At 46.1% G+C, this 15269-nt stretch overlaps 1 protein-coding gene across 1 annotated transcript in view; it reads left to right on the top strand.

Annotated features, from left to right (window-relative positions):
• Nucleotides 1-15269, top strand: part of LOC103457178 (kinesin-like protein KIF26A) — a 41168-nt gene that overhangs the window by 14377 nt on the left and 11522 nt on the right. Inside the window, exons 5-11 of the mRNA XM_017302105.1 lie at nucleotides 6141-6336; nucleotides 8062-8265; nucleotides 9647-9740; nucleotides 9827-10095; nucleotides 10918-11101; nucleotides 13151-13307; nucleotides 14054-14294. Coding sequence (XP_017157594.1) covers nucleotides 6141-6336; nucleotides 8062-8265; nucleotides 9647-9740; nucleotides 9827-10095; nucleotides 10918-11101; nucleotides 13151-13307; nucleotides 14054-14294 — 1345 coding nt within the window. The remainder of the gene's footprint in view (nucleotides 1-6140; nucleotides 6337-8061; nucleotides 8266-9646; nucleotides 9741-9826; nucleotides 10096-10917; nucleotides 11102-13150; nucleotides 13308-14053; nucleotides 14295-15269) is intronic.

Raw genomic sequence — 15269 nt, 5'->3', positions numbered from 1 at the left:
GCTGAATATTTTACTTTCTGTATAAAACATAAACCTTTGGTGTTCTGCTGAAACACAGACGCATTTCTGCAGAAATCTTCCATAAATCTTGATGTTTCATTTTCCTGACTCTGACAGCTGAGGAGCTGAAACGTTCGCCTGAAATCTGATCTTTATGCGTTTTATGAATCTTCCTGGCATAATGATGCTGACAGATTGTAAAAATAGAAAATCCTATGAATAAATTCAGGTATTAGAAAATGTTTTTCAGCATTGAAATGTAGATTCTGACCTCCATTGGCGGCTGCGTGATGCGGGGAAGCGTTTGTTTTCCAGCCATCAGCTGGTCGGTCGCTGCGGTTCTGACTCGGATCCGGTAATCGCTCCTGAAGCCGCCGACTGATCAGCTGTCGGATCTGAACCGGATCAGAGCAGAGTCCTGGTTCGGTTGACTGTGCCTTCATGTTTTCATCATCCTGGAGTAAAATCCTCAGGAGGAAACGCGGCGGCCATCTTTTATTCTCTCTGTTCAAAGACTCTGAGTCCTCTGGAGTGTGAATGGACCGCAGAGCCTCGGGTCAGAGGACGGCATCTCTGTTGGCGCTGATGTTTCACCACTGGAGCCACGACGAACACAGACCAGTAGAACCAGCAGAACCAGCAAATCCACAGCTGAACTGGAGGTCAGGGGTCAAATGAGAGCTGAGGTTTGTCCTGCAGGAGAGGACATGTTTGAGTTTGGACATCCGTCCGTCCGTCCAGTTTCTCTGAGCAGTTTCATGAGTCTCAGCTCTGATGTTTTCCGGTTTTCCGGTGTTTTCCGATGTTTTCCGGTTTTCCGGTGTTTTCTGATGTCGGTTTTCACGTCTTTCTCTTCTCGTCTCACATCAAATCAAACAGCAGCTTCATGGTTCTGATCCTTCCAGCTGTTTCTGGAAGGATCAGAACTTTTGTCTTGCTGCCACCCAGAGATCCGATACTGGAGCAGAAACATGTTTTTTTCTGGACCTAAAAGAACCAAAATAACCTCAGATCTCCACTGAGGAGCGTCGGGTTTCCCAAAGTGGTTTCCTGGCGTTTGGCCCAAACGTTTCAATCGACCTCCAGAGCTGCTGCTGTCTGACCTGCAGGTTCCTGCAGAACCACAGGCTGGCGGTCCGATTGCAGAGAACCAGTCAGAGCTGCTTCTGGGTTTCATCAAATACTTCAAAGAGTTAAAACTTCAGTAAAACCTTTATTTTCTGCTTCTGAGGATCAAACTGCTGGAAACTGCCGAACGCTGAGCGGACCGGGTGATGGAGGAGAGGAGCGGTGCGACCCACTGCTGAGACTCTCCTCCATGGCCGACCCGGTTCCGACTGAAAGCCTGAAGACGGTTTGGATCCTAACCCGTCAGAATATCGGACCCGCTCAGCTCCGTCTGGCTCAGGGTTTATTTCTGAAACCTTTTGGCTTCATGAACTGGATGAATTTATTCCTCTTCCTGTCAGGAACTGCAGCTGGGTTCTGGAGGTTCTGGTGGTACCAGCTGTAATAACTGATCCGGTTGGATCAGAACCTCGGTCCAGTTGCCTCGGCTCAGTCTGAATCCCTTCTGACCCATTAAACAGAATTTCTCTCTGACACATTTTTCCCGCTCTGATGCTCAGATTCTCTGCGGGGAATCGGACTCCGACCATCAGAACCGCCTGCAGCAGGACGCGGTCCGGGTCAGAACCAGCAACACTAAATGTTTCAGAAAACATTTAAATGAATGTCTGAGTATTTCTGAGTCGTCGCCTCAGGCGGATCTGGGTTTCATTCTGAGTCCTGGTCCAGTTTGGATCCACGGATCAGAACCTCCAGACACTCTGAGGCTGTTTCCCTTTTATCTGGATGAGCCTCTTCCAGCCTCCATCGACCCGGAGCTCAGATCCATCAGCTGCATGGAAACAGAACCGGTTCTGATCCCACTGAAATAGTCAGTGATGTTGGAGAACCAAAGGAATAAATTACAGTTCAGAAACCAGAACTTTACGATTTAAAGGAATGAATGTAATGAAGACATTTCAACATTTCAACGGAGCATCAGAGGAAAATAATCACTACAAAATAAAGTTTATGACGATATCTGGGAGTTTTCCTTTTGTCTTTTTGTAATAGAACTTTATTCGGCCAAAATTACTGATTTAATCTGAGTTTCTTACTATGACTTTTTTCTCATGTGATTCAGGACAATAGTTGTAATTTTAAAAACCAATTCTTGGACTAAAAGGTATTTTAAGAAGACATTTTTAAATTCTGATGAATTAACTTTTTGTTCCCTGATTCTGTTTCCAACCTGAACATCCTGACAGTCGGTTCTGATCCGACTTCCTGCTCAGAGTTTCCTGTCAGGCAGCAGCAGCAGCAGCTCCTCATTACGGCCTGCAGGTCCTTCACACCTGAGATTCACAGGATCAGGTTTTATTTTCATCTGAATCTTTGTTTTGATGAGCAGAGAAATAATTAACACATTAATACAGACGGTGCTAAAGAGGCCTGTAGTCGGACTGATCCATCTGCTGGGCCGGAACTACGGTCCAACACACACACACACACACACACACACACACACACAGAGTGTGTTTGAAATCCAGCACTGGGGTGTCAGTCGTCTCATGAAGTATTCATACAGTGTGTGTGTGGATGGGGTTTTCTCAGGAGGGCGGGGCTGCAAAGAGAGAGAGGAGGTGAGAGGAGGAGGAGGAGGAGGAGGAGGAGGAAGGCTGCAGCTTCTCCTGTGTTTCCCGGCAACAACAGCAGCCAGAATCAGGAATCCTCCGGCTTTATTTCCACCTCTTGTTCCAGTCCTTCATCCTCCTTTGCTGCTGCCGCGTCCTTTCATCCCTCTCTCTCCTGGAGTTACAGGAGGAAGAGGAGGAGGAGGAAGGTGGGAGGGGTTGAGCGGAGCAGCATTGCGATACAGACTGCAGGAACAGACTGAGGAGCTACAGGAGAGGAGAGGAGAGACAGCAGGAGGAGGAAACGGAGAGAAAAACCAGGGAGTGAGGAGAGGATGGAGGCGAGGAGAAACCGAGGGATGAGCAGAGAAAGAAAGAGGTGAAGAGATCAGAGAGGAGTTGGATGGAGAGGATGGTCGACTAGAGGAGCGGATGAAGACGAAGGGTTTACAGGTGGAGGAGGACGGAGGGGAAACGTCGCAGCTGCTCCCTAAAAGTTCCCTTTGATCCGCCCGGCGGCAGACCGGGATGAGACAGGAGGACAAGAGGACAGACAGACGGGAGGACAGACAGGAGGACAGACAGACAGGAGGACCGGGGAACCGCTCCCTGTCCCTGAACAGACACGACTCGGATGAAGTTAGAATCTTCCTGGACTAGTTTCTGTCTTTACCTGCTGAATTTCCCGAACACGTTGGAAACATTCCCGCATTTTCAGCATGAACTGGATGAAATGATGAACTGATGGGAGGAACCAGTTTGACTGGGATGAGGAAAAACACAAATCAAAGGACTTTGATGGGATCTGCTGGGTTTTTCCAAAGAGAAACTTTCTGAAGACTCTGATTGATGAATTTTGTGAATCCAGTTTAATGTCTGGGAGGAGAAGACGGATCGACTCTGCGTCCAGCTGCAGGAGTTCAGCTGGACGTTTTCCTGTCTCTGAAGGGACGGACGTCTCCAGGCCTCCAGCTGGACAGAAACTTTCCACCAAACCCTGATGAAGCTCCAGGTTTGACATGTTCGCGGAGAAACTGACGGATTCTCTGGAGCAGAAAGTTCTGATGCTCAGCAAACATTTCAATCAATGAAGGAATCTGGATGTGTGCATGAATCCGACTGGAAAACGATGAAACGTTCCTGGGAATAATGAAACGTGTTTGGACCGTTTACCTCTGGATGCAGGTTTATGGAGCATGAAGACTTGTCTGGATTTTCTCTCGGTCCAGTTTGACCAGTAAACGGAGCTCAGTGGGTTCGACTTTTCCTCTGGTTTGGATTTTCTTTTCTCACTCGGAGTGAATCTGCATTTCCATGATGCATCAGGATGAAAACCAGTTTGGACGTTCGAGGCAAAAAGCTGTGAGGAGATAATGGACCGGAGTCGACCGGACCTGTGAGTAGAGATCGGTTTTAAAGCGGCTGCAGAGGAAACGTTTGTGTTTTCTGATCTGAACTCCGGAGCGTTTTCTCGTTTCTGGATGATATCAGTGATGATTCTAGGAGTTCAGGATCCAGGAGTTTCCTCCTGAACCCGTTCAGAACCTCAGAGAGACGGTGGAGGTGATCCTGGACCGTCTGGACATGATGGCTCAGCTGTTTGGTCCAGTCAAAGTCCAAGTAGAGTTTAACAGACTCCCTGTTTCTGTTTGTGATGGTAGGACAGGAAAGGTTTTCCTCTCATGGTGATGTTTCTGCCTCCCTAATCACAGGTTCTGTTGGGTTTCATTCCAGCCTTTTCTTTGGTTCTGCTGCTGCTGTAACCYGACCTGCAGCTCTTCTTCGTTGGTTCTGGTGTCTGGTCGTCCTGTAGAACCCGTGTTCCAGCGGTCAGTGAAATGGTTCTGGAAATGAATCCAGCGTGAAGCTCCTCAGCAGAGGGAATGTAAGGCTGCGTTCACACTGAACTGGGCCTGAAGTGACCCAGTTCTGATGTGCTTGACCCAAATCCAATCTGAACACCACGGGTCGGATTCTGGTTGGATTCTTTTCGGATGCGACCCAGGCCACTTCAGTATCCGATTGAAAAGCAACCAAACGTCCAGGTCATTCATCCTGAAGGTCACCGAGAAAAACAACAACCGTGACGAATTAAATGAGGGTTAATTTGTTAATATGCTGGTTCTGGTCGGACAACAACTTCCAATGAGTAAGCTATGCTAACCGTTAGCATCATGTTTACTTCAGGAAGCACTGAGAACGCTGACGCTATTGAGCCCCCTACTGAGCAAGCGGGACACAGTCTGGTTGCATTTATCTGGAAACGTCCAGCAAAAAAATCTGACCTGTCACTTTGGGCTGCAGTGTGAACGCAGGTTCAGATGATTCTGGTTCAGAAGAGGTTTGGATCCCATGTCCTCGTTCTAGCACACTTTTTCCTTCCACTCAACTTTCCATTAATATGCTTGGACAAAGCACGGACCGATCAGTCGGCTTCTTGACTTTCATAACGTCACATTTCTGTCCTCAGCTTGTTGGTTTTATGATTTAATCTCATTTAGTCCTCAGGATGTCGGGTCGTGATCTGTGAGTCTTTCTGTTCAGAACCGATAATCTGGAGCAGGAAAGGTTCTGCTGGGTCGTTAATATTCACACTGCTGATCCAGATCTGCTCCGTTCAGCCGAGTCTGAAGCTGCTTGTCTCTTTCTTTAACTTTTCCTGCTGTTGATTTTCTTTTCTTCTGGTTTTTGTTCGGTGAAAAATCTGCAGAAAACTTTTGTGGCTTTTCCTCAACAGAATCAGATTATTCCTGGACGAATTCTGTGTCTTGTTAACATTTGGCGGCAGATCCCAGCGCCGAAGCATGAATGTCACCAACCGACACACACACACACACGCACACACACACACACACACACACCCGGCTCTCTGGCCTGTGTGTGTGAGGAACACACACGGTGGTGAATCCCTGCAGGCCGTCCTTCATGGCGCTACGATTACATGCTCTGTTTTCTGATTGGACTGGATGGAGGGATGAAGAGGAGGAGTGCAGCGACGCTCTTCCTCCTCCTCCTCCTCGGCCCGGTAATCCAACTCTGCTCGTTTCCCTCTGGACCTGCAGCGTTAAGTTTATCTGTCGCTAAAAACAGAATCGGATGGAAAACGAGCGACGTTCTGAAATCAGAGGAACTTCGTCAAAAACGTTTTTATCGGCTCAAATGTTCTACGGTTTGGTACCGACCCAAACGTCTAGATGTGGGAGAGGAGACAGAAGAACTGAAGAGATGAAACTGATGAAGAGTAGATCAGAGAGACGGTTTTACTGAAGTTCTGGGGTCAGTCGGAGGTTCTGGTGTTTAAAAGTTCTGATTGTTCCTGGTTGGTTCTGATGGGTCGGGTCAGAACCATCCGGACTCTAATGTTCATATCTTTGTTTATATCTATAAATGTTTGATCTTTCTGATCCGGTTCTGAACCAGAACCGGTCTTGGTTCTGTCTCGGTTCTGTCTCCCTGCAGGGCGGCTCAGAAGCTCAGTTTGTCCCGCAGGAGGAAGTCCCAGCCGGGTCCGGCGGCGCCGCCTGAGGCCCCGGCGCCGGGCCCGCCACTGTTCACCGGAGGCTTCGGCGGGGCCCTGCAGCTGTCGCCACCCGCCGTCCCGCCATGCCTCCTGCGGGCCGGGTCAAAGGTCAAGGACACGCCCGGCATGGGGAAGGTAGGAGGCCGTCCGGGTTCTGATGAGGGAATCAAACCCACAACCTCAGTTTGTTCTAAATGGAAACATTTCTGACATCCAGTCAAATCCTCAGTTTGGGTTTTTCTACAGATTCAACTCAGCAGCAGAACCGCTGCTCTTCCTCCTCCTCTTCCTCCTCCTCTTTCTTCTTCCTCCTCCTCTTCGTCGTTTATTGGAGCCTCATAAACTGAAGCCGTTTGTTTACAGCAGTCGTTCCTCAGAGGCTCATAAACGTTGATCGACTCGACGCTCCGCTTCTCCTTCATTCATCTTTTCCTCCTTCCTTCCTCCGTTTCCTTCTCGTTTTCCTAATTCCCTGGTAAAACTTGTTAAATCTTTTTTTTGATCTCCTGAAGGTTTAATGATGAACTTTTTTGACCGGCAGCTTGTCGTGACCTTTGACCTTCCTCTCCTCTCCTCTCCTCTCTCGTTAAGCTCCTCTTCATCACTCGATCCTTAACGAGTTCATTAATTGCGACACGCTGCGTTCCCCTCACCTGTGGTTGCCGTGGTAACGGCAGCATCCTCTGGATCAGGGCCGTTTCTGGTTCCTCCAGCAGCTGCTTTGCGTTCTGAACGTGTTTGACATGAAAACCGGGGCAGCAGCTGCTTCCTGTCTGCAGCGGCGCCGGCCGGTGATCCGCTCCGTCCGGTCGCCGCGGCGACTCTTTGATTCTGATCGGTTTTGGTCTGAGTTTGACCCGCTGACTGCTGACTCAGCAGCTCCGTGACGGCCGATAAAACTCCAGCAGAGTCCCGACCCGGCGGCCGGGTTGATGATTCTGAGACGCAGCGTGTCTGGTGCAGCTCAGTCACGTTTCAGTCGATGGGATTAGTTTGCTCTGCGGCTCCAGTTGGTAAAAACGGATTTAATCCCAGAAAACGAAGCTGCAGGCCGACAGGTGGATCACCATGGTGACCCGCCTGGAGACAACCAAGAAATGCTTCAGATTAATTTTGCACCAATAAATGCTTAGTGGGTTTAGCAATGTTAGTAAAGCATTAGTGTTAGTGGCAGAAATGATTTTTAATTTAATGTTTCTGCTAACTTTCCTCCCTCTAATCTAAATTCTGAAACACTATTTTACTCTCCTGTTTTCTTAAACTCTCAGTTGAATAAAACTCAACGTGTGTGAAAGTTTTTGCTCTCAATTAAGAAATCTTCATGCTCTTATTTTGAAGTCTGGCTACACAGCAATTCCGTTTCCTCTCTTGTTCGCCCCCCGCTAAAAACGTTGTTTAAATCAAGAAACTTAAAGGAAGAAAATAAAACAGACTTCAGAGAAAAAGATGGAAACATAAATACAGCAACTATGGGACAGATTAATTATAATGTCAAAATTAAATTGGAGCTTGAAGGTTTTAGTTATTAAAGGACAAAGATAATCTGAACGGCTTTAGCATTTAGCTTCATCTTCATGATTACAATTAATTGAAGTTGAGGGCAGTTAAATGTGTCACAGCACATGTTTTATCTAACATCTGGTGGCCATCAACATAATAGAAGTTAGCGCTGTAGCTAATGCTAATGCACATTAGCATTATCAGAGCTAATGTTTATGATTAGTCCTTTAGTGCTAGCGCAGCTAGCTTTTTAGCTAGCAGTTCCCTACGCTGTACTGATTGTAGTTTATCAGACAGGAAGTCGCTGCTCTGCTCCGGTCCATGTAACCGTCTCTGATGTGACTTCCTGTCCGTCCTCAGGTTCGGGTCATGGTCCGCATCAGCTCTGCCAACAGCAGCGACTCGGAGTCCATGTCCTTCCTGAAGGTGGACGGCAGAAAAAAGCAGCTGACGCTGATTGAGGCTCCGAACGGCGGGAACTCTGCGTCCTCTCAGAGACGATCCATCGCCGCGGCACCAAAGACCTTCAGCTTCGACGCCATCTTCACGCAGGACGCCTCGCAGGTGGGAGAAGCTCCTAAAACTCTCCGTCACCGTCTGGATGTGTGAGGATGCAGATGTAGATTCAGATCACGCAGCCGGAGTTTGAGCTCTTCATCAGCGAGGCGTCGCCACGCCGCTCCTCATCCCGAGAGGCGACAGACAGCAGCAGATGGATCAGAGCTGCAGTTTGTGTCTGATGTGAAGCAGCAGAGCGGAGCTGTCAGATGAACTTTTCACCTTTCCTCCTTGTTATGCATCGTCGTATATAACAGATTCATAAAAGCAGAAATGTTGCTTCACATCGTGACATGAACCACATGTGACCTCAGCTGACGTTAGACCCAACATGAGCCCAGAACCGGTTCATCTGTTCTGATCCACAACATGTTTTATGCTTTATGAAGCTAAAAAATATCAAAGCCTCCCTGTGGCCCAGAAATTTATTTTAAATGTCAACCGTAAAATTAACGGCTCAACTTAAAGGTTTTAAAGGAGCGTCTTAAAGTTTTTGGAGTCGAGTGTTGGCATTAACTTCCTTTACTGCTGACATTTAACATCCAGTTCTTTTCTCAGAGTGAAATGAACTGATTCACTGAGCTCCAACCTGAACAAATGAAACGGACTTTGATGTAACTGAGAGTTGTTGGTATATATCCTTCAGTTAACATCCTAAATTATCGTCAGGTTTGAAGCAGCTCATATCTTCGCTTTCTGCCAGTGAAATATCTAAAAATGTTCCCTAAAAGTCGCATCATAAATCTTTGGTTCCCCTCACACTGATGTTAAAGGGACAGTTTTATGCATTTCCCAGGCAAATGTTTCCATTTTACAACAAAATTAGGTAAATGGTACCTTCAGCCATTAGCAAAATAATATTTAATCAAATATGACCTAACAGAAATATTACTTCCTGATTTAATCCCTTGAAATTGGGTCTCTGTCTCTTTAAGAAGCTCCTGCCCTTCCTGAAGCTCCGCCTCCAGGAAGTCGTCCCAACATGGCTCCTCTATTAACCCTTTAATGTTTTTACCAGCGCTGCTCTGAGCAGCAACTCCTATAATGAGCTCAGCAGGTGTTTGCTAATTGCTGCTGGCTAGTCTGAAGGAGCTGAGTGGGGGAGGAGCTGCGCCTCGGAGGCGGGGCTAGGTCCACCCAGGCGTTTTGCAGCTGAATGGTTGCCATGGTGGTTAAAGGATTTTTCAAATATTAAGGAATCAAAGTCAAACTCCAGTTTTGTTTCTGATGGGAAAACATGATGGGAAGATCAGACAAATAGATTTTACATGATTCTGCTCCTTTAAATGACTGAGGACGTTCTTCACTTTAAAAACAGGTTAGCTCAGTTCAAGCACCGCTGCATGTCACAGCATCATGACCCGGTTTGACCTCTGGCTCCTGACAGGCTGAGGTTTGTTCGGGAACCGTGTCAGAGGTCATCCAGTCGGTGGTGAACGGCGCCGACGGCTGCATCTTCTGCTACGGACACGCCAACCTGGGTAACGGCCACTCCTTTTCCTTCACACACACACACACACACACACATCCCCGTTAAACCCCAGGTGTGCACTGGCTCCGCCCCCAGGGAAGACGTACACCATGATTGGCCGGGACTGCTCCACCCAGAGCCTGGGCGTGGCGCCCACCGCCATCTCCTGGCTCTTCAAGCTGATCGAGGAGCGCAGGGAGAAAAGCGGGGCTCGTTTCTCCGTCAGAGTGTCGGCGGTGGAGATCTCCGGCCAGGAGGAGGCGCTCTGCGACCTGCTGGCTGAACTCTCTGCCTCGGCGGGGGGCCAACCGGAGGGCCCGGGGCCGGCCGTGTCACTGAGGGAGGATCCTGTCTGCGGCTCCCAGGTACGCAGAAAAACAATGCGACTGCAAAGGAAGACGATTTATTTCATTAAAGTTAGTTGAGGTTTTACTAATATAATAAAATCTAAACTAGTCGTAGAAGGATTTTTATTTTAGTGCGTTATAAAGTGACCTTCATTACAAAATGTGAGCTGATGTTCAACTGTTTCCCTCCTGATACGATACGATACCACAGCTTTGATTATTGACCCGATACGATATCAGGATGAATCAAACAAACTTTGAAAATCATGTAGTTTCCCGACGTAACAAACCGTTTCACATGATTCTGAGCTCTTGGACGTTTTGTGTGCAGTCGTCCTTTAAGCTTCCTCCTCACTCGTCCCTCTGACCTCCTCTTCACCTCCTGGGACTTCGTCGCTCTCCAGAACCGTCCAATTAGTTTGGATCTTCTTCTCTCTTTTATCTCCCCGGGCTCCGTCAGTCTGACTCTTTTTATCTGCTCTCACTTTAATTTTCTTCTTCTGTCACTGCACACTTTTCTGTGCTGCGCTCTGTCCTTATTTTATCAAACCCCATTCTGTCTCATTTTGCCTTTTATCTCTGCGAGGCGAAGAAGCGGCTTCGCTTTGAGCCGCAGAGATTCAGACGTCTTCATTTCAACCAGAGTTCAGTTAAAGTCAGGAGTTCTTTAAATACGGGAATCAGAGCAAAACGGTTTAACCTGAAACCTACAGAACATCCTGCAGCTCCTTCCTGATAATATTGTTTCCTTATTGTGATGGTTTGTGTTTTAGGTTTTTAAGAAACTTCTCTTCTAATTGCAGGAATAATTAAAATTGTTTTCCTGTTTCGTCCGATCAGCTGCAGAACCAGACGGAGCTGCGTGCGACCAGCGCCGAGCGCGCCGCCTACTTCCTGGACGCCGCTCTGGCGGAAAGAAGGAGCAGCCGGACGCCGGACGACCAGGACGCCCGGAGGAACGCCCACTTCCTGTTCACGCTTCACCTCTACCAGGAGAGGGCGGACAAGAGCAACAAGGCTACAGGTCAGAGGGCAGCGGCCGACAAAACGCCGGGAGGAATCACGAAAAACATCGAGCAGATTTTAATTAGCATCTTTTTGAACATATTGAAATAATTTTCCCCCTTTTTTTTTTCAATTTCATTTTTAAACAGCTGATTTTTAATTTTATTTAGTTTATTGTGACGTCTAAATTGGTCTTTTTGTCTTTAAATTCCTCATTGATGTCTTGACATATTGATCACAATGCTCACAATTCATCTGAAGTTCACCACCCCACAGCCTGATGCTGCCACCGCCATACGTCACAGTTGCGAACTGTAAATGTAACTTTTGCTTCTTGAATGATGGCCTCTTCATTGTGGAAGAAACCATTAAAGCTTATATGGTTAAAAAAGTGATTTCATTGCAAAAATAGCTAAATTAAATGTATTTAAGTAACTCATTTAAAAACAAAAGTCTCTGATTAAAGAGCTTCACAGCTGCAGTGATTATGAATCTCTCTTCCTGGGATCTTCACCATCATTTTAGTATTAATTCAAACATTTTGTTTATACCAAAACACATAAATGTTTCATGAATAAAATATTAATTTTGTTGGTTTGATGTTCAGAGAAAACTTGACTTTTACTGAAATGCTGCCAGGTTTTCCTCCATTATTTCCTTCTGCACAAAGTAAAGACACAAACACAGAATAAAACCGCAGAATGTCCCTTTAGCATGTTGAGAGATTAATAATCAGTAAGTTGAACCTCTGCAGTGGAAATGAAGTCGGATGTTTTTGCTTGTCGCAGTGAAACGGCAGCTCAGAGACTCTGAGGCAGAAATAAATTCTCCTCTTCCTCCTGCTTCCTGTTGCTAACATGTAGCCGCTAATTAGCTTCACCTGGAGCGGATTTGAAAGGATCAGACCGTCCACCTGCCACAGCAGAGGCGTTTCCACGGCTACCGGTGTTTTACTGTCCGCTCCTGGAAGCCATCAGGCGCCTAATGAGGCCCGGCGACTCGCGTCCCGCCGTGTTTATGGGGCGGCGGGCAGAAAGGGGGGCGCTCAGCTGCTATCAGCAGTTTCTAAATCCTGCTGATGTGGACAGTTGAACTTTCACAACCTCATTACTCTGAATTACTGGAATAAGCAGGCGGTTAAAATGCTGCTGAATATTTATCAGAGCTGATTAGAGACATGAAACAACCAGGAGCTGAACTGGAGACGCATTTATCTGAAAGCGTTAAATCTGGATCTGAGGAAGAAGCTTTTATTGTACGGGACATAAAAATATACATAAAACAAGATTTAAAATAACATCCTGCTCAGAAGATCATGGCGATACAGTGCAGTTAACAACATGTTCATATACAAAATGAAATAAAAGATGTGCAGAAAAGCAGAGATTCAAAAACCAGCAGAAATGTCATTTAAAATAATTAAAACAGGCAAATAACTGTAAATACCACAGGAATGGAAACACTGAGTTTGTAGGAGCATTGATGGTTTTAGACTTTAATATGTTAACTTTGATGAATTAATGACATACATTTAAATATGTTAAACATTCAACTCAATTTACTTCAGAGTGGAACCTTTATATCCGTGTGTTTCTGGCACGTCTGTAAATCTGGTGCACAACAATAATAATAATAATAATAACTTAGCAGCAAAAATGGTTTTTGGATTGAAAATGTTGCTTATTTTGTCATTAAATTAGAATGTGATTAATTATTTACAGACTCTGCAGTTAAATTGATTAAATAATTGAATTGAGTCCCGACTGAGGAAGGATCTGCTGTGACGCTTATTTGTCCACCTTGGATGCAGCAGTTTGTCACTGAAGGAGCTACGCAGCTTTATTCATACATAAAATGTTCTGTTTGTCTACGAAGGTTCCTGGTTCTGGTTCTCGACATGGGGACTTGTTGGATTTTTGGGTTGATCTGGTTTTGTTTGACTTCTGGGCTAAAATTGGCACAAATATTTTCCTTTCTCATGTCCATTCCAGCAGCCATTAATCACTATAGATAGTTTAATTTTGCATCAGAACTTCCTGTGAATGTTTTCTGTTCCGGTGTCCCTCAGTGTCGGGCCGGAGTCGTCTCCACCTGCTGGACCTGGGCAGCTGTGAGACGGACATCAGCCGGACCAGGGAGGGCGGCGCGGCGCAGTGTCTGTCCCTGTCCGCTCTGGGGAACGTCATCCTGGCGCTGTCCAACGGGGCCAAGCACGTCCCCTACAGGTACTAGCTACACCGAGCGTCTCAGGACAGACAGGTGGACAGAATGTCCCTCAGGGGACGGAGGAGTCGGGCTTCGTCTTTATTACTGCTTAGATTCAACATGGAGGATTTCATCAGGTTATTTTCGATTTCATGTCATTGAACTTCAGGTTGAATGATGAAAACAAAGACTGACCTGTGGTGTCCGCTGCCAATTAAAGGGACAGTTCCATGTTTCTGAAGTGTGGTTATTAAGAGTATTTAGAGGCAGTTAGTATCTCACCAGACTTTTCTTTCTGGAAAATTGATTTAAGGACTTTCCATTTGCATGTTTGGTATAAAATAAAATAATAATTAGGTTATATTCTTTTCATTATCATATATCTGCAGCTGACAGGCACTGATTTGCATGAAATAGCCATAAAACTCGATGCAGATAAAAGCCCAAACTGATAATATTTCCAGTTTTGCTGTTGGTGTTAAACAGGAAACTAGAAGAAGGCAGCAGTATGTAAATCCAGTTTCCCTCAGCAGCCTCCTCCAGGTCTTCAAAGGCGGCGTTTCATTCTGCGTCTGGTAGAAGATGGCACGTGGCGCGCAGTTCAAAGCACGCTTCATGAATGTGAGATGAGACGTTCCTTCTCATTCCTCTCTCTGCCCGTCTGAGTCCAACTTCAGCGCGGCGTAATGAACGGTCCCCTGGGTTTCTCTGGCGTCTCTTCCTCGTTCTTCCGGTCTAACGAGGTTTTTTCTGATCTATTATTCAGAGACAGCAAGCTCACCATGCTGCTCAGCGAGTCTCTGGGTAACATCAACTGTCGAACCACCATGATCGCCCACATCTCGGACTCACCGGCCAACTTCATGGAGACGCTGACCACGGTGCAGCTGGCGTCCCGCATCCACCGCATGAGGAAGAAGAGATCCAAAGTACTTTGTCTGTTACTTCACTTTGTTTCACAGCTTCTGAGAGCAGAACTTGATAACAAGGAGTTTATTCTCTGTTGTGTTATTTAACACAATGTCTTTTAGAGATGTGCCGATCAGGTTTTTTCCTGCCGATTCCGATCACCCATGAGGGCCGATCACCGATACCAATCACATAACTATAATTATTATTTTTTATAATAAGCACTACCGGTTACATTATGTGGAAAAAGGAACCATGAATTCACCTTAACTTAGACAAAAACTTGTTTTTAATAACTTTTTCCAAGAACAAAACAGGCATTGTGCAAATTGTACTGCTATCAATAATACTATCTTTAACAGACTGATAACATATGAAGCTAAATGGCTAAAAAATGCAAAAAGTCTAAATAAAACCTCTAAACGTTGCCAAAAAATTCAAGTACAAAACGTAACATTCAAAGGTAAATACAGGTTCACTAAACAATCCTGCGTTACTGAATGAAAACTTCCTGATAGCATGGCGGCTAGCTGATCACTGCTAACAGGGGCGCAACTTCATACTTTCTGAGGTGCATGCGAACATGTCATCAGAGCCCCGGCCCCAATGACATTGTCAGGAGGGGTGGTAGGTTGCGGTGAGGAGATGACGCTGAGACCCAGGTTATGATGAAAAACGATGAATTTAATGACAATGAACTACAACAAGGAACAGCGGGGAAACAGCACGAGGAAAACTGGCAGCACGGAGACAGGTGACATCAATTGACAAGGACCCGACGAAGAACACAGACAACAGGGGAGACTAAATACACACGGGGCAATCACGGGAACGAGACACACCTGGGAGACAATCAACGGGGAAAGACGCAGAGACAGGACTAACAGGGAACAGGATCACACAGAAACTAGAAAATAAACACATAGAAACACGGATCATGACAGTCATAAACTTGTACAATTCATCTTTAATTAAAGTGTCAATAATAATAAATGTGTGAATAAATTGCTGCCTACAGGGCAATTAAGAAGAATGAAACAGAAAACAGGGCAATATTTCATCATTTAATACGT

Source organism: Poecilia reticulata, linkage group LG21 (genome assembly GCF_000633615.1).
Source record: "Poecilia reticulata strain Guanapo linkage group LG21, Guppy_female_1.0+MT, whole genome shotgun sequence".
NCBI classification, from domain to species: domain Eukaryota; kingdom Metazoa; phylum Chordata; class Actinopteri; order Cyprinodontiformes; family Poeciliidae; genus Poecilia; species Poecilia reticulata.
The sequence above is the reverse complement of the archived record's forward strand: the minus strand, read 5'-3'. Positions and strand labels throughout refer to the sequence as shown.